The sequence below is a fragment of the Saccopteryx bilineata genome, chromosome 2 (assembly GCF_036850765.1).
Source record: "Saccopteryx bilineata isolate mSacBil1 chromosome 2, mSacBil1_pri_phased_curated, whole genome shotgun sequence".
In the NCBI taxonomy this organism is placed as follows: Eukaryota; Metazoa; Chordata; class Mammalia; order Chiroptera; family Emballonuridae; genus Saccopteryx; species Saccopteryx bilineata.
Genome location: NC_089491.1, coordinates 35015944 through 35038563, shown reverse-complemented (window position 1 = coordinate 35038563; position 22620 = coordinate 35015944). Strand labels below are relative to the sequence as shown.

At 43.6% G+C, this 22620-nt stretch overlaps 1 protein-coding gene across 2 annotated transcripts in view; it reads right to left on the bottom strand.

Moving 5' to 3' along the window:
• The window catches only part of XPA (XPA, DNA damage recognition and repair factor), a 28987-nt gene extending 6693 nt beyond the window's left edge, over window positions 1-22294 (bottom strand). The window contains exons 1-5 of one of the 2 annotated variants that reach the window (XM_066256688.1): window positions 22089-22294; window positions 21545-21655; window positions 18202-18307; window positions 15738-15903; window positions 12797-12914 (exon numbers count right to left, since the gene is read on the bottom strand). In XM_066256688.1, the coding sequence (XP_066112785.1) occupies window positions 12797-12914; window positions 15738-15903; window positions 18202-18307; window positions 21545-21655; window positions 22089-22260 (673 nt within the window). In that variant the 5' untranslated portion in view covers window positions 22261-22294. Of the gene's footprint in view, window positions 1-12796; window positions 12915-15737; window positions 15904-18201; window positions 18308-21544; window positions 21656-21750 lie in introns of both variants that reach the window. The other variant, XM_066256689.1, reaches the window with a different exon arrangement.
• Window positions 22295-22620: the final 326 nt, after the last annotated feature.

The following is a 22620-nucleotide window of genomic DNA, read 5'->3' as shown; positions in this document are numbered from 1 at the left end:
TGCAACTAGTCTATAATATTTTGGGAGACTGCTAATTATTATTGCAAAGTATAATCTAAATATAAGAATCATAGACTATTAACAGCTAGAAAGAACCATGGTTTTTACTTCATTTTATTTTGCAGGTAGGGAAACTGAGCAAAAATAGCATGGAAACCCATTGTTCCTATGTTTAGAACGTGGTTTTTGGGTTTGGGGTTTTGTTTTGTTTTTTGTATTTTTCCAAAGTTAGAAGCAAGGAGGCAGAGAGACTCCAGCATGCACCTGACTGGGATCCACCCTGCATGCCCACTAAAGGGTGATGCTCTACCCATCTGGGGCGTTGCTCCGTTGAGGCTGGAGCCATTCTAGCGCCTGAGGCAGAGGCCATGGAGCTGTTCTCAGCACCCCCTGGAAATTAACAAGGTAATAACTTCTCAGTTTCTAGCCGAATGAACAAAAAGCAATAGGAATTGTTTGCAGTTTTTCTATTCTGAACAATGATCGATCCAGTCCAGCCCTGTCTTTGACAGCAGTACAACCTAAAGGAGAATACACCAGTTGTCTTCTGTATCAACCCATCAAGTCAGCGTACACCAAGAGATCACACATTGTCTTTACTCCATTTTAATCTGTAATATATCATGAGGATTAGCAAACATACCAGGCACTGCTCTAAGCACTTCCATCCTCAAGATCCTTTGAAATAAGTACAGCTATCGTCTCAATTTCATAGATGAGAAAAGTAAAGCACAGAGAAGGTACTAACTTGTGCCACAGGTCAGCTAGTCGATGGCAGAGGCACAGTCTATCTTATCTTAGGTCTGTGTTCTTAACCACCGAGCTGTGCTGCCTTTCATGCCTCCAGGATGAAAGCAGTTCATCTGAGATGGTTATTTTCAAGCTTCAACATGCACACTTAGTTTATAAACTAGGACTTTGCTCTGATGTAAGGTATCCTGGCCACTTTACTGCCCCACTGAAAATCTCTCCAAATCTGACTGCATCCCATCACTGCTAAGCTAACCTAACCTTTGCCTAATCTGAGCATTATGTGAATTTAGGAAGAGAAGAAAATTATCAACACTAAAAGAATACTTAACTACAAAAATATAGCTTACTAGCCATAATTGGTCATATGTTTAATATTTACATTTCTGGAAAAAACATGCTAGGAATTAATAAAATACTGAAAAACTGGCATTTTACATTTTTTTGCCCTTTTCCTTTATTAAGTGGAGCAAGTAAAGTAAGCACCTGTGGTGGGGTGGGGCGGCCCAGAAAGGTAAGGAGGCTCTCCTTACAGAGGAGGCGCCACAGTGATAGGAAATCAGTTACATACAGGGACATTAATCAGCTATATTAAGGATAACGGCAATTAAATTTCTGTCAGAGAAGGGAGTTACAAATAAGGGGAAAAAACTGAACCCTAAAATTTTGAATTGAATGGGGTTTATCGGTGTGAATTCCAAGGTTTTAATATATAATATGTATATATGCAAACAAAAAATGTTTTTGTGTAGAAAACAGGAGTGCTCAACAACTGATGAAGACCTGTCAAAAGGACTCAAGAGCTAGTCTCAAAATACTCCTGTTGGCCCAAATCTGAGACAATTTCAGCAGCAAAATAATTAAGGACAGTAATGAACTGATAACAGGAAGTCATGGCTCCAAACCAATAAGGAACAAATGGGGGAAAGGATGCTGTAGAATGCTGGCTTCTAACTGTTTAAATGCAGAGTGTGTGGAAGCTAATTTTTTTTTTTTCAATCATCATACTCAAGACTGGTTCAAGCAAGAATCAGCCATGGATAGATGCTAAATTCTAGGGGGAAATGATAAGGAGAAGCAGAATCTTTGCAAGGTTTTGCTTATCAAATAAAAAATGTTATTAACATCACAACTGAAGACAGACATCATGTGGCTCCAGACGTGATGCTCGAGAAAGACAACATTCATGTACTATTCCTGAAAAGCACAACCTGAATCTTGTACCATCAGGGCAAAGCAGAAAAGCCCCAAAAGGAAAACATTTCTAAAAAATCAGGGTGGGGGAATGGAAGACACTTCTTAAAAAAATGTCACTGTCTTAAAAGATTAAGGTTATGGAGCCTCACCTGACCAGGTGGTGGCACAGTAGATAGACTGCTGGTCTGGGACATGGAGGACCCAGGTTCAAAATCCCAAGGTTGACCCTGGCCGGTTGGCTCAGTGGTAGAGGTCGGCCTGGCGTGCAGGAGTCCCGGGTTCGATTCCCAGCCAGGGCACACAGGAGAAGCGCCCATCTGCTTCTCCACCCCTCCCCCTCTCCTTCCTCTTTGTCTCTCTCTTCCCCTCCCGCAGCCAAGGCTCCATTGGAGCAAAGTGGCCTGGGCACTGGGGATGGCTCTATGGCCTCTGCCTCAGGCACTGGAATGGCTCTGGTTGCAACAGAGCAACGCCCCAGATGGGCAAAGCATCACCCCTGGTGGGCATGCCGGGTGGATCCCAGTTGGGCGCATGCGGGAGTCTGTCTGACTGCCTCCCCGTTTCCAACTACAGAAAAATAGAAAAATAAAAAAACAAAGCCCCGAGGTGGCTGGCTTGAGCATGGGCTCATAGACTTGACCCCATGGTCACTAGGTTAAGCCCAAAGGTAGCTGGCTTGAAGCTCAAGGTCGCTGGCTTGAGCAAGGGGTCACTCGCTCTGCTGTAGCCCCCTAGTCAGGGCACATTGAGAAAGCAATCAATAAACAACTAAGGTGCCACAACAAAGAATTGATGCTTCTCATCTCTCTCCCAGTCTGTCTCTATCTGTCCCTCTCTCTGACTCTCTGTCTCTGACAAAATAAAAGATTGTGGAGCCTGACCAGGCGGTGGTACAGTGGATAGAGCATTGACCTGGGACACTGAGGACCCAGGTTCAAAACCTCAAGGTTGCTGACTTGAGTGTGGGCTAATCAGCTTGAGCTCAGGGTCGCTGACTTGAGCACAAGTTCATAGACATGACCCATAGTTGCTGGCTTGAGCCCAAGTGTCGTAAGGTATTAAAAGTTACAGAATTAAAATAAAAAAAAAAGTTACAGAATTAATATTAATATTTTAGGAAGCTTAAAGAACATTTTATTAATTTGAGCTAGGTATGCAGAAAGATTTTCTAAGTGTGATTTCTATGCTTGTGTGATTAGCTTCAAAACTAGGATGGCCGATAGCACTGTATTGTAAATGCAGAGGTGAAGGAGAGTTGGATTCTCTGACCTCCCCCCACACCTGTAGGGAAGCAAGTGAATAGCTAGCCAGGTACAGGAAAAGAAAAGATTAAATTAAACCTTTTCTTATTTGATGAGCCGTTTGCAGGCATTTGTCCCCATGGAAATTACCCCTCCCCTCCTGAAAGCGTGTAGTTAATGTATATATATATCTCTCTCTCTGAAAAAAGGAATGGCAGGTGAACACTGGAAGATGTAGGAATGTCTTTTAATGTATGGAGTGACACTTTTACTATTGTGTTACCTTGTAAGTTTTAATATGGAGAAACATTTTTTGTGGATCCTAACAGATGTTATGAACTTGCTAATGAATTATGTCCCCTCTCCTTCATCCTTTTCCCAAACCTGTGTAGGTAAAGACAAAGGTCGTGATGTCATGCTTTCCCCCCGCCCATGTATAATTAAGGGTATATAACCAGCCTCTAGAATATTAATGAGACACACAATTTGGGACTGCTGCCCCGTGTAAGATATATGCGGCTGGCATATTTCATAAATTTCCTCCTTTAATAAAACTTTTCAAATTTTATCGGGACGTGGTGTCTCTACAAAAACCTGCGCAATTGTGGATTGGGTACTTTACAACATAAGGTCACTGGTTTAAGCAAGGGGTCACTGGCTCATTTAGAGCCCCATGGTTAAGACAAATAGGAGAAAGCAATCAATAAACAACTAAGGGGCTGCAACAAAGAATTGATGCTTCTCATCTCTCTCCTTTCCGGTCTCTCTGTCCCTGTCTGTCCTCCCTCTCGCTTAAAAAAAGAAAAAAATGATTAAGGTTGTGGAAATAGTCTAAAATAAAGATATTTAGAAAGACATGGTACCTAAAGCTAGTAACTGATCCTAGATTAGATCCTTAAAAATCATACGGAGGCCCTGGCCGGTTGGCTCAGCAGTAGAGCGTCGGCCTGGCGTGCGGGGGACCCGGGTTCGATTCCCGGCCAGGGTACACAGGAGAAGCGCCCATTTGCTTCTCCACCCCCGCCCCTCCTTCCTCTCTGTCTCTCTCTTCCCCTCCCGCAGCCAAGGCTCCATTGGAGCAAAGATGGCCCGGGCGCTGGGGATGGCTCCTTGGCCTCTGCCCCAGGCACTAGAGTGGCTCTGGTCGCGGCAGAGCGTCCCCCCAAAGGGGCAGAGCATCGCCCCCTGGTGGGCAGAGCGTCGCCTCTGGTGGGCGTGCCAGGTGGATCCCAGTCGGGCGCATGCGGGAGTCTGTCTGACTGTCTCTCCCCATTTCCAGCTTCAGAAAATTTAAAAAAAAAAAAAAAAAAAATCATATGGACATTACTGGGCCAGCTAAAAACCAGAATATGGATGACATTAGATAAAAATGTCAACATTATGCCCTGACCGGTTGGCTCAGTGGTAGAGCACTGGCCTGGCATGTGGTTCCTCAGGTTTGATTCCTGATCAGGGCACATAGGAGAAGCGCCCATCTGCTTCTCCTTCCCTCCCTCTCTGGCTCCCCTTTCTCTCTCTCTCTCTCTCTCTCCCCCTCCCTCCCTTCCTCCCTCCCTCCCTCTCTCCCTCTCTTCCCCCATGCCCCTGTAGCCATGGCTGGATTGGAGCAAGTTGGCCCAGGGTGCTGAGGATGACTCCATGGCCTCTACCTGGCACTAAGAGCTTGGTTGCTGAGCAACTGAGCAACACCCCAGATGGGCAGAGTATCGTCTCCTAGTGGGCTTGCTGGGTGAATCCTGGTTGGGGTACATGCCAGAGTCTGTCTCTCTGCCTCCCCTCCTCTCACTGAATTAAAAAAAATCAACATTATAATTTGATTCTGTAAGAGAACATTCTTATTCTTAGAAAATACTGTAGTACTTAGGGGTAAAGAGTGATGTATGCAACCCATTCTTAAAAGGGAACAAAAATGTGTGTAGAGATAAAGAATGCAAATGTTGAAGCATATGGGGTAAAGTGTTAGGTAAATCTGGGTAAAGGCTATACGAGTGTCCTTTGTACTAGTGCAATTTTATGTAAGTTTGAAATTATTTACAGATGAAAACAAAAGAGATAGGATCTAGCTTGAAGGGAGCTTCCACTGACCAAATTTAGAACCATGAGCCTCAAAATAAATGATAGGAACAAATTGTAACTGATTTGAGAATAAGAATCCATGAATCCAAATGGTACTAAAAATGCCAAATAATAATAGAAAGACTAACATAGAAAATTGCCATTTATATCCACCTTAATAATAACTCAGGCAAGAATCACTCTCATGTACTAAAATCCACTGCATGAAACTTACAGAATAAGATGTTCACATACTGTCAGAAAGTCACCCCACAGGTCTGACCTGTGGTGGCGCAGTGGACAAAGCGTCGACCTGGAATGCTGAGGTCACCAGTTCAAAACCCTAGACTTGCCCGGTCACGGCACATAGGGGAGTTGATGCTTCCTGCTCCTCCCCCTCTTCTCTCTCCTCTCTAAAAATGCATAAACTCGACAATAAAAAATAATAATGGCCCTGGCCGGTTGGCTCAGCGGTAGAGCGTCGGCCTAGCGTGCGGAGGACCCGGGTTCGATTCCCGGCCAGGGCACACAGGAGAAGCGCCCATTTGCTTCTCCACCCCTCCGCCGCACTTTCCTCTCTGTCTCTCTCGTCCCCTCCCGCAGCCAAGGCTCCATTGGAGCAAAGATGGCCCGGGCGCTGGGGATGGCTCTGTGGCCTCTGCCCCAGGCGCTAGAGTGGCTCTGGTCGCAACATGGCGACGCCCAGGATGGGCAGAGCATCGCCCCCTGGTGGGCAGAGCGTCGCCCCTGGTGGGCGTGCCGGGTGGATCCCGGTCGGGCGCATGCGGGAGTCTGTCTGACTGTCTCTCCCTGTTTCCAGCTTCAGAAAAATGGAAAAAAAAAAAAAAAAATAATAATAATAATGAAAACAAATACTTTAAAAAGAAAAAAAGAAAGAAAGTCACCCCACAGGGGAAGTTCCTTCACAATGAAGAAATCTGCCTTATCCAGCAATCAAACCAAGTATCATTCGCTTAGAGGAGAACCAGTATATGTCCAGATGTAGTGCACTTGACGACACATCGCCTAGGAAGTACTCCTACCAAAAATGTTTGACCCAAATCTTTGTGTGTGTGTGTGAGACAGAGACAGAGGGACAGACAGGGACAGACAGACAGGAAGAGAGAGAGATGAGAAGCATCAATTCTTTGTTACAGCACCTTAGTTGTTCATTGATTGCTTTCTCATATGTGCCTTGACTGGGGGAGGGGGGGTACTACAGCAGAACAAGGGACCCCTTGCTCAAGCCAGCAACCTTGAGCTCAAGCCAGAGATCTTGGGCTCAAGCTGGTGAGCCTTGCTCAAACCAGATGAGCCCACACTCAAGCTGGTGAACTTGGGGTTTTGAACCTGGGTCCTCCACGTCCCAGTCTGATGCTCTATCCAGCCACCGCCTGGTCAGGCTGACTGAAATCTAATGATGCGGAAACAAGCTGCAAATAAATCCAAATGGAGGGACATTCTGAAAAACAGGTGGCCTCTGGCAGTATATATAACTTGTTCTATTTCACCAGGAAATCATGGGACTAGGACTCTGGGTGTTTCCTAACAGCATGACAAGGAAGACTCACTTCCCTTTTACTATCAAAGAGTAGTTCGGTAGGGGAATCGTGGTACAAAAAGAAGCAATTTTCATTTGTATTGTAAAATGTAAAAACTGTCAATTCTTGGTTTAAAAAATGTTTAATATCATGAAAGATAAAAAGGCTGAGGAACACAGACTATATAGATATGCATCATTCTTGAAGGCCCCTGGATCTAACAACTAAAATGCTGGTAAAGACATTGGAACAACTGGGGAAATATATATACAGTAGATAACAGCATTATATTAATGTTAAATTAATTGGGTATGATCGCCTTTAGTTATATAGAATAATGTCATATTTTTAGGAGATAATGTGTTGATGTACTAAATAAGAATCACAATGTCTACAAGTAACTCAAATAGCTCAGCAAAATATGTGTATATGTGTGAATGAGACAGAAAAAACATTTATGGCAAAATGGAAATAAAAATTTGTTTAAAGGTTAATATGTTGTTCATATTACTTCATTTAAGCAACTTAAAACTTCGTAAAGTAGAGATCGACGACCTACTGCTGCCAATGGGAAGAGGACGAAAGGTCAGAGGCTTCAGAAGGGTGGGCAAAGGGCTGACAGGCCCTGGGAGCTCAGGAGCCCTGGATGGGGGGGTGGCAGGGGACAAGCCAGCAGCCTTGAAAGCTCACTGAAGCTGGAAAACAAATCAGCAGTGTCACAACCTCATCATACTGGCTTAGAATTCCACCACACAGAAAGCTGTGGACTACCGTACCTCACCTGGAAATGTACTAAAATGCACAAATGTTCAATCTTGTTACTGCTATCTTCAGGGACTGCTTATCATTTTTACCCAAAACAGTTTTCCCCTAAATCCTTGTTTCAGTGAAAAATTTATTTTCCACCACTCTGAAATTTGCATTTTATTTAGCTTAATATCTTAATTTTGCAAAAGAGGCAGCCTGTGTTCAAAGAATCCAAATGCTGCTTATGATGTAAACAAGAGAAGCAGCTGAGGGAGGCTGATCCTTGAAATACCCGATGGGCAGGCAGAAGCTTTGACAGAGGTGCCCCTTGTTAACTAGAGGGGAAAAAACCACTAGGAAATGACAACATAAGAAGCTTTGGTCTTATTTTGACCTCCACAAACTGAAGCAGAGTAACAGGCAACTGTGTCCTTCACCCTCTCCTGAGAGAAGTCCTAAAACAGTCATAAATCATATATAACCACAGGCCAACATGTAAAATATCCACAAATTTAGAAGGGAACACCAAATGGAATATTTTACCCACCTCTTTGGGGGGAAGTGCATAGTAACGAACAGTGACAATCTTCTTTTTTTGGAAAGCTAAACTCTGCCAGTACTAAATAAGGGAAAGCTGAGTATATCTTTAAGGAAAAGCCTATCTCCACCTTACTTGTGGAAAGGAGGCATGCAATCCCAAAACGTTCTGTGTATTTGCAGCAGTGAAAGTTCCCATCCAGCATCAAGGCCAACAGGGCCCGCGGTTTGGGAAATCCAATTAAACTGTGTAGCAGGGTTGCCATCATTTCTACTCCTGCAGCCTTGATTTGCTGACAAAATTCTTTCTTGTCTTTCACTTTATCTATATTTACATATACCTTATACTATTTATACTTCTAATTCTCTTCTGTAGTAAGATCAAGCCTCAAAATGCTACAGATCAGCCTGACCAGGCGGTGGCGCAGTGGATGGAGCATTGGACTGGGATGTGGAAGACCCAGGTTCGAGACCCCAAGGTCGCCAGCTTGAGTGCAGGCTCATCTGGTTTGAGCAAAGCTCACCAGCTTGGACCCAAGGTCGCTGGCTCGAGCAAGGGGTTACTCGGTCTGCTGTAGCCCCCCAGTCAAGGCACATTTGAAAAAGCAATCAGGCCCTGGCCGGTTGGCTCAGCGGTAGAGCGTCGGCCTAGCGTGCGGAGGACCCGGGTTCGATTCCCGGCCAGGGCACATAGGAGAAGCGCCCATTTGCTTCCCCACCCCTCCGCCGCGCCTTCCTCTCTGTCTCTCTCTTCCCCTCCCACAGCCAAGGCTCCATTGGAGCAAAGATGGCCCGGGCGCTGGGGATGGCTCTGTGGCCTCTGCCCCAGGCGCTAGAGTGGCTCTGGTCGCAACATGGCAACGCCCAGGAGGGTCGCAACATGGCGACGCCCAGGATGGGCAGAGCATCGCCCCCTGGTGGGCAGAGCGTCGCCCCCTGGTGGGCGTGCCGGGTGGATCCCGGTCGGGCGCATGCGGGAGTCTGTCTGTCTCTCCCTGTTTCCAGCTTCAGAAAAATGCAAAAAAAAAAAAAAAAAAAAAAAAAAAAAAAGAAAAAGCAATCAATGAACAACTAAGGTGTCGCAACTAAAAACTGATCCCTAAGAGGAGCAGGTAAATGTAATCTCTTACCTTTCCATAAAGAAGTAAATTTTGTGTCAGCTTCTTTGTGGGTCATAATCAGAGGGACCAAGTTCCAACTCCTTTTCAACTAAAAAACTTTTAGACTTGCTTCTATTCCTCTCTGTTCTCAGCCTTCCAAGCAAACTGCATAGTAAGCTTCTTGTCTCTTAACCTCTACAGTGTCTATGCCAGTCTCAGCCTTCTGTGGCCTAATCAGGAGGGCGGGAACATATCCACCAACCTCTAAAGCAAATCAACAAGAAGAGGCCATAATTAAAGAAGGCATCATACTGACCTCTGCACATTAAATACCAGAAAACAACAGAGTAATATTCATAAACCAGAGATAACTTAGGTTTTCATATGCAAAAGAAACAGAACATTCTTAGATTCGTAGGGACTTGGAAAATATACCATTAATGTAACTTGGAAAAATTTCCTCTAAAGACATGCTTCATCCAAACAAGAAAGAGATCTAAGAAAGAATTCAGGACAGATTCAAACTCCTCAAGGATGAGAAAAATTCACAGCAATTTAGCTGGTGATTAATAGTTATTTTAATACAGTGAGAAAAACAGCCAATTAAAACACCTATGAAAATTGTGTAAATCTTAAATATTTAAATTAGGCCCTGGCTGGTTGCTCAGTGGTAGAGCGTTGACCTGGCATGTGGAAGTCTCAGGTTCGATTCCTAGCCAGGGTACACAGGAGAAGTGTCCATCTGCTTCTCCACCCTTCCTCCTCTCTCTATCTCTCCCTTCCCCTCTGGCAGCCAAGGCTCCATTGGAGCAAAAGTTATTTAGTGCTGAGGATGGCTCCATGGCCTCCACCTCAAGCGCTAGAATGGCTCCAGTTGTAACAGAGCAACGCCCCAGAGGTGCTGAGCATCACCACCTGGTGGGCATGTCAGGTGGATCCTGGTTGGGTGCCTGTGAGAGTCTGTCTCTCTGACTCCCTGCTTCTCACTTCAGAAAAATAAAAAATAAAAAAATTTAAATTATATTACTTAATAGAATTTTTATAGGAAAAAGCATAATGAATTGAAACAGATGCCATAATCTTTTGTTAGTCAAATTATAAAAATTTAGTCAACTTTAGATGATATCTTGACCAAACTATAGAAATAGTATCTACGAAAAACATCACCATAGCCCTCCTTTAAAAAATATTTCTTCACTTTGCAGCTACAAATTTTTAATTTCTTTATCTGTATATTATCATCTGCACTAAAATACCGTCAGGAAAGGGGTTTAAGGAGGCAGCAGAGGGAAGAATTGAGGTTATTCAGGAAAGTAGGATTAACAAAACCCCTGGGCTACTAGTAACTGGTTTATAAATTCAGTCCCTTAAGATGCCACTTGTTACTTTCTCCTTCAAGGCTCTCTTTGATGCTGGAAGAGAGAAAGGGCTACAGTAGACATCAAAAGGTCCAAAGAAGTCTTTCTGGTACAGCAGGGGCCTTTTGGGGAAGATGCTTTAGTGAAATAAATGCTCTTATTTGGCATAGTTTGCTATAGGAACCCTCTCTACAAAGCCATAAATGTACACTTACCCTACTCTGATTCTAGAATTGATATTTTAAGTTAATTATAATCTATATAAAGATGCATATAAGGATGTTTATAATGGGGTTATTTATGTTCAACAGTGCTTCCACTTTTATAAAAAATATTTAGTGTCTATGCATCAGAAAGACCTGGAAAAATACACATTAAAATGTTACTAATAAAATAATGTTTTTTTATTTTAAGCAATTACAGAGGCTTGCTGGTGGATAGCTTTGCTTTTATAATCCCATTGGTCATATTTAAGATTGAAATGATGCCAAATCTTTGACCAGGTACACATCACTGATCCTCAGTTTAAATATACCAATTTAGTATATGTATAACCCTGTATACACATAAAATGCATGCTCTCTACATCCACTATACACTATACTTGGACCCTACAAATACTGTGTGACGAACATCTGTGCCTGCTTCTTTAAGACTTTTTAGGGATTCTGTGATACAGCAGCAAGTGCTCAGTTCTCACAGTACCCTGTGTTCACCACTATCACAGTACTTTTCACTCTTACGACTTCAAGTTTCCTGGCCTTTCTCTTCTGAGAAACTGGGACTCCAGCATTTACATCAGCACAGCGCCTGGACCACAGCTGACACACTATTACTGGCTGCACTAATAGACGGATTGAGGGAGAGAGGGATGAAGACTTCTGCACACATGCACACAGGGATGGATACATGGACAAGTAGAGACAGGTGGACAACAGAGCGACAGTTACGTGGGGAGATAGACATGTGGACAGAGGAATGCGACCCTCAGTCATGGAAGCCTGGTTCCAGGCCAACACGCTAACTATACAGCAGGTCACTCTGCCCTTCTAAGCTTTTTACTCATATGTAAGATAAACGTCATTAGACTAGCCGACATGAAAAGGTTCCTTCAAGCTGCTAAATTAAATAACTAAGACTTAGTCATGATTTTTTTAATTTTACAGAGGCTTGCTGGTGGATATCTTCACTCTTTCTAACCCTTCTGGTCATATTTAAGATTAAACTGATGTCAAATCTTTGACCAGGGACACATCCATGATCCCATATAAAAACATGACTCACGGGCCCTGGCCGGCTAGCTCAATGGTAGAGCATCGGCCCAGTGTGTAAAAGTCCTGGGTTTGATTCTTGCCCAGGGCACACAGGAGAAGCACCCCTCCCCCTCTCCTTCCTCTCTGTCTCTCTCTTCCCCTCCTGCAGTCAAGTCTCCTTTGAAGCAAAGTTGACCCAGGCGCTGAGGATGGCTCCATGGCCTCTGCCTCAGGCACTGGAATGGCTCAGGTTGCAACAGAACAATAGCCCAGATGGGCAGAGCATCGCCCCCTGGTGGGCTTGCCAGGTGGACACCGGTCGGGTGCATGCAGGAGTCTGTCTCTCTGCTTTCCTACTTCTCACTTCAGAAAAAATACAAAAATAGGCCCTGGCCGGTTAGCTCAGCGGTAGAGCATCAGCCTGGCGTGCGGGGGGACCCAGGTTCAATTCCGGCCAGGGCACATAGGAGAAGCGCCCATTTGCTTCTCCACCCCCCCCTCCTTCCTCTCTCTCTCTTCCCCTCCCGTAGCCAAGGCTCCATTGGAGCAAAGATGGCCCGGGCGCTGGGGATGGCTCCTTGGCCTCTACCCCAGGTGCTAGAATGGCTCTGGTCGCGGCAGAGCAATGCCCCGGAGGGGCAAAGCGTCGCCCCTGGTGGGCGTGCCGGGTGGATCCCGGTAGGGCGCATGCGGGAGTCTGTTTGACTGTCTCTCCCCGTTTCCAGCTTCAGAAAAATATTAAAAAATAATAATAATAATAATAATAAATTTAAAAAAATAAAAACATGACTCACGTTAAAATGAAGGCTTACATACCTTTTAGAAATGCAGTACTGTGAGGTTTGGACTTGGAGCCTCAAACAATAGCTAAGAGCAAACATTAAGTCTTTTTCCTTCATTGTATGTGACAAAATATCCAATTTACTAGTGACATTAAGTCTTTAAACATGAAGAACTTAGCTAATGGCTTTTTGCAAAGCAGCAGAACAGTCTTTTGATATAAATGTAGCCATTTACCTTTTACTTTTCTATCAAACTTCTTCTGTTTCATTTTTTCTCGGTTTTTCTGTCGAACTTCCTTCTCTTCTTCCAGTGCTTCCAGACTACCCCAAACTTCAAGAGCCCTCTTCACAATCTTTAACACAGAATCCATATTTAAATTAGCTGTGATTCAGAGCTGCAAGTTATAAACTTATAATTATTAAATCCATAGGCTCCAAAGAATGATATAATTCAAGTGCAATTTTATAAACACTTATTTGAAGTTTAAAATATTTTAAATAGAGAAACAAGTCTATTAGTACCTCTATCTAAACCTATGGGGCCCTCAGGAAATGTATGCTGACTTTGAATATAACTAGAAAAGTTGTCCTGACTGTAATAGTTTCTGACTCACCAGCTCTTTCACTTGAATCATTGTAAGTACATGTAAGTCAGTGGGTCTGATGAGTTTTGGAAAGCTCACCCCCAAAATTTACTTATTAGTCACATCAGATCAGTCTGAGGTAATCTCCAAAAATCTCTCACCACAGGAAAGCAATCACTACTACTCTTCTCCTGAATCAATAATAGTTTTCATCTACTTGACTAACTTCTGATCTTTAGCATATACATATTTTAAAAACTTTAGCCTGACCAGGCGGTACTGAAGTGGATTGAACATTGGACTGAGATGCAGAGGACCCAGGTTCGAAACTCTGAGGTTGCTGGCTTGAGTGCGGGCTCATCTGGTTTGAGCAAGGCTCACCAGCTTGGACCCAAGGTCACTGACTTGAGCAAGGGGTCACTTGCTCTGCTATAGCCCCCTGGTCAAGGCACATACGAGAAAACAATCAATGAACAACTAAGGTGCCACAACAAAGAATTGATGCTTCTCATCTCTCTCCCTTCCTGTCTGTCCCTCTCTGTCTCTCTCTGCTTCTGTCACAAAAAAACCCAAAAAACTTTAGTAGCTGAGTGACCTAAAAATTGATTCTAGTTTTAAAACTTTGAATTATATAGCCTTACTCTTTATAAAATGTATTTATATTTAGGAGAATACTATACCCACTAAGAATTATGCTCAGGATATCTATGTCTCACTGTATGTTAAGGGGACTAAAATATCAATCAATGTAGCCAAACTCAAATTTCTTCTTAACATAATAGAGATATATTATTACTTCTAAAGTTCTAAAACTTATGTAACATTTTCTGTAATTGAACTCCCTGAAAATGCTGCATCATCAATGTGCTTTAACAACTCAAAATGGTTCAGAACTGAACTTGGCCCTGGCTGGTCAGCTCAGAGGTAGAGCATCGGGCCACTGTGTGGAAGTCCCAGGTTCCATCCCCGGTCAGGGCACACAGAAGTAACCATCTGCTTCTCTACCCCTCCCCCTTCTCTCTCTCTCTCTCTCTCTCTCTCTCTCTCTCTCTCCTTCTTTGTTCCCTTCCCTCACCCATGGCTGGATTAGAGCAAGTTGGCCCCAGGCACTCAAGTACGAAATAGCTTGGTTGCTGAGCAGTGGCCCCAGAGGGGCAGAGCATTGCCTGGTAGGGGGCTTGCCAGGTAGATCCCAGTCAGTGGGCATGGGGGAGTCTGTCTCTCTGCCTCCCCGCCTCTCACTTAATAATAATAAAAAGATAAAAAAAATTTTAAAAATTGAACTCTCAATGTAAAGAAGTTTAGGGATACATAATAAATCCATTATACGTTTTCCTTTTTATATACACACAAGCACAATATACAGCAAAAAACAGTATAAGCCTGTGGCACTATTTCAGTAATTATAAAAGTAACAACTGGATCAGTTCAATTAGCACTTTTTTTTAGCACTTTTTAATGTTTAATGGCACATAAAATAATGGTGACTCTTCTAATGGATAGTGTCTTATGTTTAATAAAATTCAGTATACGATTGGTTTTACATGTGGCTCCTTAATTTTATTTAAGGATATTAGGATTTTCTAGTACATTCTAATTCAAATTGCTCTAAAGCAATGCTTCCCAATATTTTTTATATAATGGCACAAAAATAATATTACAGTATTTGTATCGTTCTGGGGTAGATGCAGGAAGGAGGCTGCTTGTGGCTCAGGGCGCCCAGCCCGGGCGATACAGCAGCACCAGGTGCTGCCAGGATTAAGCATCTCGGCTCACCTGTAACACAGTGGCAGCAGGGAGAGCTGAGGCAATCTACTCTGGGACATACTAGAGTTACATGGACACCTGATAGGGTTTCAGATGAGAGCTTCCAAAGTGGAGTAAGATTTTAGGCATTTGTGAAATTCCTAAATTTTAAAAAAAGATTGGGGGACCCCAGAAAAAGAGGTACTAACTCCAAGCTTTTTTAGTTTCCCACTGTACTCCTAACATTACTCAGTAAAAATAAATTTGCTCCAAAGTGCTACACCAAAAAGCATAGTAAGAAAACATGTTATTGTCATTACGAATGACTATGATTCATATACAAAGCAACAAAATACAAAGGATTTTTTCAAAACTCTCTATGAGCAACTATTTTCTTGTTAAAACTTCCCTTTGTGGCCCTGGCCAGTTGGCTCAGTGGTAGAGCATTGGCCTGGCGTGCAGGAGTCCCAGGTTCGATTCCCGGCCAGGGCACACAGGAGAAACACCATCTGCTTCTCCACCCCTCCCCCTCTCCTTCCTCTCTGTCTCTCTCTTCCCCTCCTGCAGCCAAGGCTCCATTGGAGCAAAAAGTTGGCCCGGGCACTGAGGATGGCTCCATGGCCTCTGCCTCAGGTGCTAGAATGGCTCTGGTTGCAGCGGAGCAACACCCCAGATGGGCAGAGTATCACCCCCTGGTGGCATGCTGGGTGGATCCCAGTTGGGCACATGTGGGAGTCTATCTGACTGCCTCCCCGTTTCCAACTTCAGAAAAATAAAAAAATAAAATAAAATAAAACTTCCCTTTGTCCTAGGGTATAAAATAACTGAATATAACTTATTAGAGACCTGTAATTTTAAGTAGAGTTTCATATCGCCCCATTGGGAATGATGAGGATTCTTCTTCACAATAAATTTAAGAGGTGGTTCTCTTTTTTCTAAATCACAGTCTTTCAGAAGGTATTCTTGTTTTGCTTCTGTTTTAGTTATAAGTTTGTGTTTATCATCTGCATCTCTGAAAACAAATTAAGTCCATTATATAAGTTAGTTAGTTAAAATAAACTAAGTTTTCATAGCCCAACAACTGAGGTGTATGCACGCCACAAGGACATATACGGTACTTTTTCCTGCAGCTCTCATAGTCAAATTAACAGCATAAAAATTCTAACAGAAAAATATTTTATTTTTTACACATCCTGAGAAGCTATATTAGCAGCAAATCCATGTTATTTACCATGTTAAGGATTTCTTTTCTACTTAAAGTCCCTCTTTTCCACAAAGGATTTGAAATGACTCATAAGGGTAGAACAAATATAAATGAGAACTAAGACTCAATAAGTATGAAAATATCAACTAAAGCATAAAGTCAGGATGAGCAAAATGGAAGGAATACTGATATACATGGTCCAACAGTTAAGTTTCCAGCTGGTGCTGAGCTTCTCAAAGGAGACAGGGTCAGTTACATTTTTCCTCACTGGTCCATAGTGACATGGCAAGTACTGTTTGAGGCATGAGGAATATAGCAAGGAATAAAACAAAGCCTTGTTTTCATGAAGCTTACATTCAAGTAAAGGAGAAGCCAGTCGACTCCAAACATGACAGCTAAAGGTGCTATGAAGGAATATAAAATTTTCCAATAGACTGGCAATCAGAGAAAGTCACTGATAAGGGGACATTTGAGCAGGGCCCTTAAGAATATAGAGAACACTGAATAGAATGAACTTTCCTAGCAGAGAGATGAGCGAATGCAAAGGCTCTAAGACAACAGTGTGCTTTGCAGCTGGAGCTCACAGCAGAGGGCCACTGCGGCCAGATCTTGACGTGATGGTGCGGAGTGAGGAGAGAGAAAGTCAGAGACAGGCAGTGGCCTTGTAAGCAACAATGAAGACAGTTTTATTCCAAGTGGGTTAGAAACCATTAGAGAGCTCCGAGTAAAAGGCTATGTGGAGAAGAGACCAACAGTGCAAAGCTGGGGGAAGAGCCTAGTTAAAAGATCCCCACTGATGGCCCAGGCAAGAGCTGAGGCTAGCCTACTATAAAGTGCTGTGGGAGAGAGGAGGACACGGTTTGAACAGAGAGCCATGTACACCTGAAATCAAAAAGCCAAATGAACACCAAAGAGGAGGCGTAGGTCAGGGAAGGGAGACTTAAAATTGGAAATATCTTTTAAAAAAAAGCTAAATAATTGAGAAGTCTCAACTAAAGGAGAGGACTGGTAAACTACACTGAACTAAAATTATAATCTTGGAAGATGCTAAAGGGAAACAATGGAGGACTATGTTCTTAATTATGTTTAAATTTTAAAAGTCCCTGTATATTTTTTTCCAGACTACCCCACAACTTTCTTTAAATCGATACATCAGTTGCTTTCATTTTCTCATGGAAGTAAGATTCTATGTGCTAATGCAGTCTCCAAAAGCTGTCTGTACTCTAAGGAGAGTGGTGATACTGTGGCCCTTCACCACCCTGGGCATTAAAGACACTGTGTCAATGCGGAAAGAGTTTACACTTGATAATTCCAACAGGTGTCAGGACATTTCCAGTCACCGATGTGATCATGAGACCAAAAACAACTCCATGCTCTCCATCTTCCAAGGATTCCACTGAGCAAAAGTCAATGGTGATGGCTCCCAGTATGCTGAAAAAGCAGGTGAGGAGTTGATCCGGGCTGTAGGTGTAAGCGGGAACAGGGAACAGGTGAGAGGGCTAAGTAAGATTTAAGACAGGATCTAAAGGTGTGAAAAACACCAACACAGGACTTGGCTGAGATAAACAGGGAACAGGAGACCCATGTGGAATAAGGATTATTATGGGGTGAAGTAAAAAGAGGATCAAGGCTGAGAGAAGAAAAGAATGACAGAAGAATGTCATTTTTCCTATCTATTCCCTTCCTGACTATTCAGGAGAATTAACAAATGAGCGGAAAGAGGGGTCTGAGAGCATTAGGGGAGTAGCCGGAGAGGTGTGACTCCCCTCTCTCAGTCACAGCCCCAGTCCTTTGACCAAGGGGTCAGCGAACACTGAGGCCAGTACAATAAGGATCCTGATACGAAGAGATGGCTAAAAAACCCAAGACCAGCAGAAAGGAAAAAAAAAACTATCTATGGCATGATAGCATAACCTTGACAAGCACAGGCTTCCTGTATTTCTTTGGCAAAATGGAAACCACAGAAATGTTAGGGAACTCCCAAAGTAAAAATCACAATTACTAAAAGAATATTAAATCCAAATGGATCGAATTGTTTTACACTAGGCCTATGTATAAACATTAAACTTTAGCAATTGAGGACATTGTCTGAAATGAACCAAGTACCTGCAGTTATCACAAGTTGGCAAATCAAAGTGATTCATAAGATAGGAATCCATAAATTCCCTGCTACATTCTTCACATATTGCATAATCAAATTCCATTACCGGTCCTAAAGAAAAAAAAAGATTAATTCTTTAAGTTTCCTTTTTTGTGACTAGAAGATTTTCTTCTATTTTTTTAGCTTCTCAACATGTATTTTATGCCTGACACAAGTAATTTACATAAAGACAAAATAAAAGCTTGATTGATTAAGTAATCTTATATATTAACTAAAGAAAATTTTTGAAGATGAAAAAGAAAAAGGAAATAACATCAGGAAGAAAATGTACCTATCAATTCATCAAGTAGTTTTGAACCCAAATGTGTAAGATATCTGTATTAGTTAAAAAAAATTTTTAGAGAGGAGGGAAGAAAGGAGAGAGGGAGAGGGAGAGGCAGAAAGAGAGAGAAGAAGAGAGGGAGGGAGAGAGAGAGAAGGAAAAAAGGGAGAGGAAGGGAGACAGAAGGAGACAGAGGGAGTGGGGGAGGGAGCAGAAGAGAGGGGAAGGAAGAGACAGAGACATCCATTTGTTGTTCTACTTATTCATGCATTCATTGGTTGATTCTTGTATGTAACCTGATTGGGACTTCCTGCAACCCTGGAGTATTGGAACAATACTCTAACCAACTGAGCTACATGGCCAGGCCTATTTGTATTAGTTTTATTTTAATTAATTTATTTATTTTAAGTGAGAGGAGGAGAGATAGTGAGGCAGAATCCCTCATGAACCCAGACCAGGATCCACCCAGAAACCCATCTTGGGCCAGTGCACAAATCAACCAAGCTATTCTCGGCACCTGAGGCCAACACTCAGACCAACCAAGCCACTGGCTGCAAGAAGGGAAGAGACAGAGAAGGGGGAGAGGGAGAGGAAGAAAAAGCAGATGGTCATGTGTGCCCTTCTCATGTGTGCCCTGACCAGGGATAGAACCTGGAACATCCACACACTGGGTCAACACTCTATCCAATGAGCCAATTGTCCAGGGCCTGTGTTAGTTTTATATTGCTACTGTAACAAATTACCCCAGATTTAATGGCTAAAATAACACAAATTTATTATCTTACAGATCTAGTTTGTCTGGCATAGGTCTCAATGGGCTAAAGTCAGGATACTGGTAAAGCCCTGGCTGGTTTGCTCAGTGGTAGATGGTTACCTGGCATGTGGATGTCCCAGGTTCGATTAGTAGTCAGGGCACACAGGAGAAGCACCTATCTGCTTCTCCATCCTTCCCCCTCTCGCTTCTCTCTCTTTCCCTCCCTCCTGCAACCATGGGTTGATTAGAGCAAGTTGGCCCCAAGTGCTGAGGATGGCTCAGGGGCTAAGAAGAGCTCAACTGCTGAACAATGGAGCAATGCCCCAGATGGGCAGAGCATCACCCCCTAATGGGCTTTCTGGGTGGGTCCGGTTGGGCACATACAGGAATCTGTCTCTCTGCCTTCCTTACTCTCACTGAAACTTTTAAAAAAAAAAAAGGCCTGACCAGGTGGAGGCACAGTGAATAGAGCATCAGACTGGGATGCCAAGGACCCAGGTTCGAGACCCCGGGGTCGCCAGCTTGAGCGTGGGCTCATCTGGTTTGAGCAAAAGCTCACCAGCTTGGACCCAAGATCGCTGGCTCAAGCAAGGGGTTACTCTGTCTGCTGAAGGCCCATGGTCAAGGCACATATGAGAAAGCAATCAGTGAACAATTAAGGTGTCGCAATGAGCAACGAAAAACAAATGATTGATGCTTCTCATCTCTCTGTTCCTGTCTGTCTGTCCCTATCTATCCCTCTCTCTGACTGACTCTGTCTCTGTAAAAAAAAAAAAAAAAAAAGAAGGATATTGGTAGGGCTATCTTCTTTCTAGATGTTTCATGAGACAATCTATTACCTTGTCCTTGGGCTGCCTGCATTCCTTGACTCACACATAACATAAAAGAACAGTGAAGAGCAAGGCAGCAGAAGAAGAGAGAGAATACAAAATTCACTTTTAAAATGGGAAACTTTTTCTCTCCTTCCATTTCACCCCCTACCAAAAGAGAAAACTGCTTCCTCTTTGTCTCGATCACTAGAGTACAAACTTCTTGAGGGTAGAGATAGTATTTAGCAATACATCCTCAACACCTAGCACAAAGACTATTCTAGGTAAAGTGAAGCTAGATACTTTCAAGAACTTCACATACCTAGGTAAGGACCTTTATCCTAGTTCAAGTCTCAGCTTCTGCAAACAATAGCATAGACACTCATTGAACAGAACAGGACTATTACCTACCTTAATGAACACATAACACTTCTGTGGCTGCAGCTAAAACTTGAATAGGTTTTGTAAGCTGTTATATTACACCACTGGCTATCAAATTTATGATCAAATAAAACTTGAACTTTTTCAAAGAGTATGAAAGTATCCTCACTGAGAGGATATATACATGGCTATATTTAAGTGATTTACCAAAAGTTTAATCTTAGGTAATACTTATATTCTCTTTTTTATGCCAGGTCTCCCTATCTTATCCTTTGTAAACAGCTTTTTTCCTCCAAATATGAAAGAATGTCCTAAATTTTATCTCTTTGGTTCTAGCCTCTCATTTCAGCCTATCAAAGAAATGTTGAGTATTTAGTCCATCAGTCAATATATCGGCTGTGTCTGCTCATTACAAAACAAGAGTGAGTGGCCTGACCAGCGGTTGCGCAGTGGATAGAGCATCAACCTGGGACACTGGTGTCCCAGGTTTGAAACCCAGAGGTCACGGGCTTGAGTGTGGGATTGAATGCAGGGTCGCTGGCTTGAGCATGGAGTCACTGGCTCAGCTGGAGCTCTGGTCAAGGTATGTATGAGAAGCAATCAATAAACAATTAAAGTGACATAACTACGAGTTGATGCTTCTCATCTCTCTCCCTTCCTGTCTTGTCTAACGCTCGCTAAAAACAAAAACAAAAAAAATAAGGAGTGTCAACACTAAGTACAGCAGGTCCTGGAATAACATTTCATTCAATGCCATTTCATTACAACACTGATGAAATGCCAGAGGAACTTTAACTGTTGTTTCTATCAATTAGCCTATAATAAAATCAGGGGTTTTTTACATCGTTTTTGCTTAAATTCACAAAACCTATCCATGGTGTTAAGAGAAGAATTACTGTATACAAAACACAAGTTTATTAATCACGACCAAATTTGTTAAATTTTTAACTTAGCAAAACTTGATCGCTCTCATAAAGCTAACCAGCCCACTGTCTTATTTATTTAACATCAACTTGCAAAGAATCATGCATGTTACTCAAAATGACCAACCTAGGTATCTATTTTCTGAAAACACACTTCACCTGGCTGATGAACAACTTTTCCAATTGTCCGTTCTTCTTCTGCTTCCTCTTCCAGAATGAAGCCTCCTCCTGTGTCAATTATCTTTGGGGCTGCTTTTACATTAGTCATGCCTACAAAAAGTAAGTAAACGTGGTCACCGATTGAAAGCCCATATGGGCCCTTGTACATAAACAGAACAATTCTAAATGCTGTATACAAGGGCCACCTCTGGTCCCGGTGGAGGCTGCAGGAAGAGAACAGAAAGGGACAGCAGAGGCGCTGATGGCCCGGCTGTCACCTCCCGACGCCGAGGGCGGCTGCATTTGGGCCGCGGCTGGACAGCCAGGTGCAGCGAGGACAGCGCGGGCTGGGAGGCAGGAGGCTGGGTTCTACCGCGGAATCGTCCTGTCGTCTGGGACAGCTCGCTTCCACAAGACCCCGAGCGGATCCCTCCTGGCAGCGGGAGGGTGTGCGCGCAGGCGCGAGGGGACTCGACGCCACACTCGGGACGCGGCACCCGGTCGGCTGGGAGAAGGAAGGGGCAGGCGCCGCCAGGACCCAAACCTCCGGTAGCCGCAACCGCCGTCGCCGAGTAGGGCCGGGCCGCCAGCCGGGCCTGGCGCAGCATCAGCGCCCGCTGCCGCTTCCGCTCGATGCTCGCCCGCACCGAGGGAGGCAGCTCCGCCGGCTGTTCTGAAGTCGTCGACTCCTGCGAAGCTTCCCCAGCCTCCGCCATCTCTAATCTCAGAACTGAGAGTGTAGCGCTACGCACGCGCAGGCTGCACCGAGCCGCCTCTGAGAGGAAGCGCGCCTGCGCAATTTGTGGAGGCCCTGCCGCTGGGAGGGAGGGGCGGTAGGCGGAGTGTGCGCGCTTGTAGGCGCTGGGAATTCCTGCTGGGAGACAGGACGGTTCAGAGACCGTATATTCAGGACTTGGTCACCTTTAAAATAATAATTTCGCTTGATGGTTTATTGGGCTTTGGAGTCAGACCCAGGTTAAGTCCTAGCTCTGACACTTAACCATTTGTGTGATCTTGAACAAGTTATTTAACCTGATATCAGTTTCTTCAGTAATAGAATGAAGATAATTACGGAA